The sequence below is a fragment of the Frankliniella occidentalis genome, unplaced genomic scaffold, assembly GCF_000697945.3.
Source record: "Frankliniella occidentalis isolate FOCC.00 unplaced genomic scaffold, Focc_3.1 Scaffold1350, whole genome shotgun sequence".
NCBI classification, from domain to species: Eukaryota; Metazoa; Arthropoda; class Insecta; order Thysanoptera; family Thripidae; genus Frankliniella; species Frankliniella occidentalis.
The window spans coordinates 5763-7791 of record NW_026268452.1 but is presented as its reverse complement, the minus strand read 5'-3'; the positions used below and the strand labels follow the sequence as shown (position 1 = coordinate 7791).

Below are 2029 nucleotides of genomic sequence, written 5' to 3'. Positions count from 1 at the left end.
CACAGCCATCGAACAATGAATACCACACAGCAGATAACGCCTTTACATTCCTTATCGTCGGCCGGTGGTGGCATATATCCCACTCACTGTCGGTCTGCCACGCAAAATAAGAATGTGAACCAAATGTGCAAAGTCCGAACCGAAATATCTGCAACGATGGAAAAGAGTCGAAGCAGCAGGCCGACCAGCAGGACACCAGAGGGGACAGGGGACAGGCGTGACACCGAGGAGCGCGGCGAGTAGCGCACACGTGTGTATGTGTGTGTGGGAGAGAGAGAGGGAGACAGAGAGAAAGAGTGAGAGAGAGGGGGGCTGGGGGGGGGGGGGGGGCGGGGGGGGGGGGGGGGTGACAGTGTGTGTGTGTGTGTTTGTGTGTGTTAGCGTGTGTGCGCATTATAGGAGAGCGCTACGATAGCAGTCTGACCCCCGATAACCCGCTCCTCCTTTGTCAGCCCGGCTGGCTGCCTTCTTCTGGGTCCGCCCCGCTATGCTCCGCTCTCGAGGCCGGCCGGCCGGCACGGCAGAGGCCCATGGCGGCTGGCGGCCGGCTCCGCCAGAGTTGTTTCCCAACGGGGGTGTCCGAGCCGAAGTGCGATAAGAGCCCCCCTTCCACCGCTCTCTTTCCAACGGTAGGTCACACAAGCTACTCAAAAATGGAGATGCGTGGTGTCGACAGCACCCCCGCGTTGTGCGTGCTTTGACGGAGGACCGGCAGAGGTGCGTGGTTTCGCTAGCACCGGAGCGCCGCGCGAGCTTCGCAATATGGACAAGTGATAGCACTGTGACATTCAAACACATAAAAAAGGAGGTCAAAGTGGCTCACACAAAGGTTTGCATGTTAGTCAAAACATAAAAAAACATGTCCTCTTTCATTTGTGTTGAGCAACTGTACACACTCTAACTTCCACATCTTTATAATAATAGCTAAAGATAGTTATTGATGTTCGGTCAAATAACCAATGGAAGGAAAACGCCTTTGTCTTTTACTTCAAAGACAATGCATGTCGAGCTTTGAAAGAAAATATTCCTGAAATATACAATGAAGTTTTCAAGCAGGGAGAAGTCATCAAAGGCGCGCATTGCATGGTGAAACCTGTAAGTACTTTGACAGCAAGTCTATACTCTCGCCATAGTGTTACGAAAAGTCAGGGTTCCTGCCCGGCCTCGCCCTGTATAAAAAGACTGGCGTTTTGCCTGAAATTTACTAGGAATAAAAATTCTCCCTGTCTGGAGTTAGGGCAACTTGTCCGACTTTGTGCACTTTTGATCGTGAATACGGCCTTGAGGCCTGACCGGACCCGTGGACCACTAAGCAAAACAAAAAAATCGGATGGTGGTTGGTTGAGGCTTCACAGGCAAATTCTAAAATCCGAACTGATTTTTCATACAACGAAAATGCGAGAGGTTCTTCTAAACATTTTTCCTATTTAGATCCGTCCGGATTTAGGAACCTTGACTTTGCCTATTTTCCTGCTAATTTGTGTGGATACTTTTGCGGCTTGAAACAAAAAAAAATTAATCCCACTTACAGGGAGTCTACGAGGTAAATAAGGCGCCAGCAAACTGGACTTGTCCAAATATTCCAATCATGCCTTATGGACACTATAGGTACAGGTCCTGGTTTGGCAAACCTGAAAAGGTATCCTACGGATGCTGGGCGGTTGATTTCCATATTATTCCGAAACCCGTGTAGCCCTTCGGTGTTCATGGGGGGGGTGTAGTTATATGGTGGGTAATGGCTACACACGCCGCAACAGCAGCCGCAGCCACAGCCTTGCTGCTAGCTAGATCCGTCGCAGTCACATCAAACGAACTCGAGATGTACGAGTTACAGACACTCTGGAGCCGAAAACATATGAAGCAGTCGCAGAAGCGCGGCGCAGCATACGGCGGGGCAGGAGGGCGGGTCAGAGGTCAGCAGCGGGAGTGTCGGTCCGCGGCTCGCGGCCCGCGCGCTGCTGCCCGTGTGACCAGCGCGATCGATTTATCATCGCGTGATCAGTTATATTTCGGAGGGAAAGAACGGGGG

At 51.6% G+C, this 2029-nt stretch overlaps 1 protein-coding gene across 1 annotated transcript in view; it reads left to right on the top strand.

Annotated features, from left to right (window-relative positions):
- The window catches only part of LOC127751844 (uncharacterized), a 2719-nt gene extending 1016 nt beyond the window's left edge, over nt 1-1703 (top strand). Inside the window, exons 4-5 of the mRNA XM_052275998.1 lie at nt 925-1095; nt 1532-1703. Coding sequence (XP_052131958.1) covers nt 925-1095; nt 1532-1693 — 333 coding nt within the window. The 3' untranslated portion in view covers nt 1694-1703. The remainder of the gene's footprint in view (nt 1-924; nt 1096-1531) is intronic.
- The last annotated feature ends 326 nt before the right edge of the window (nt 1704-2029 follow it).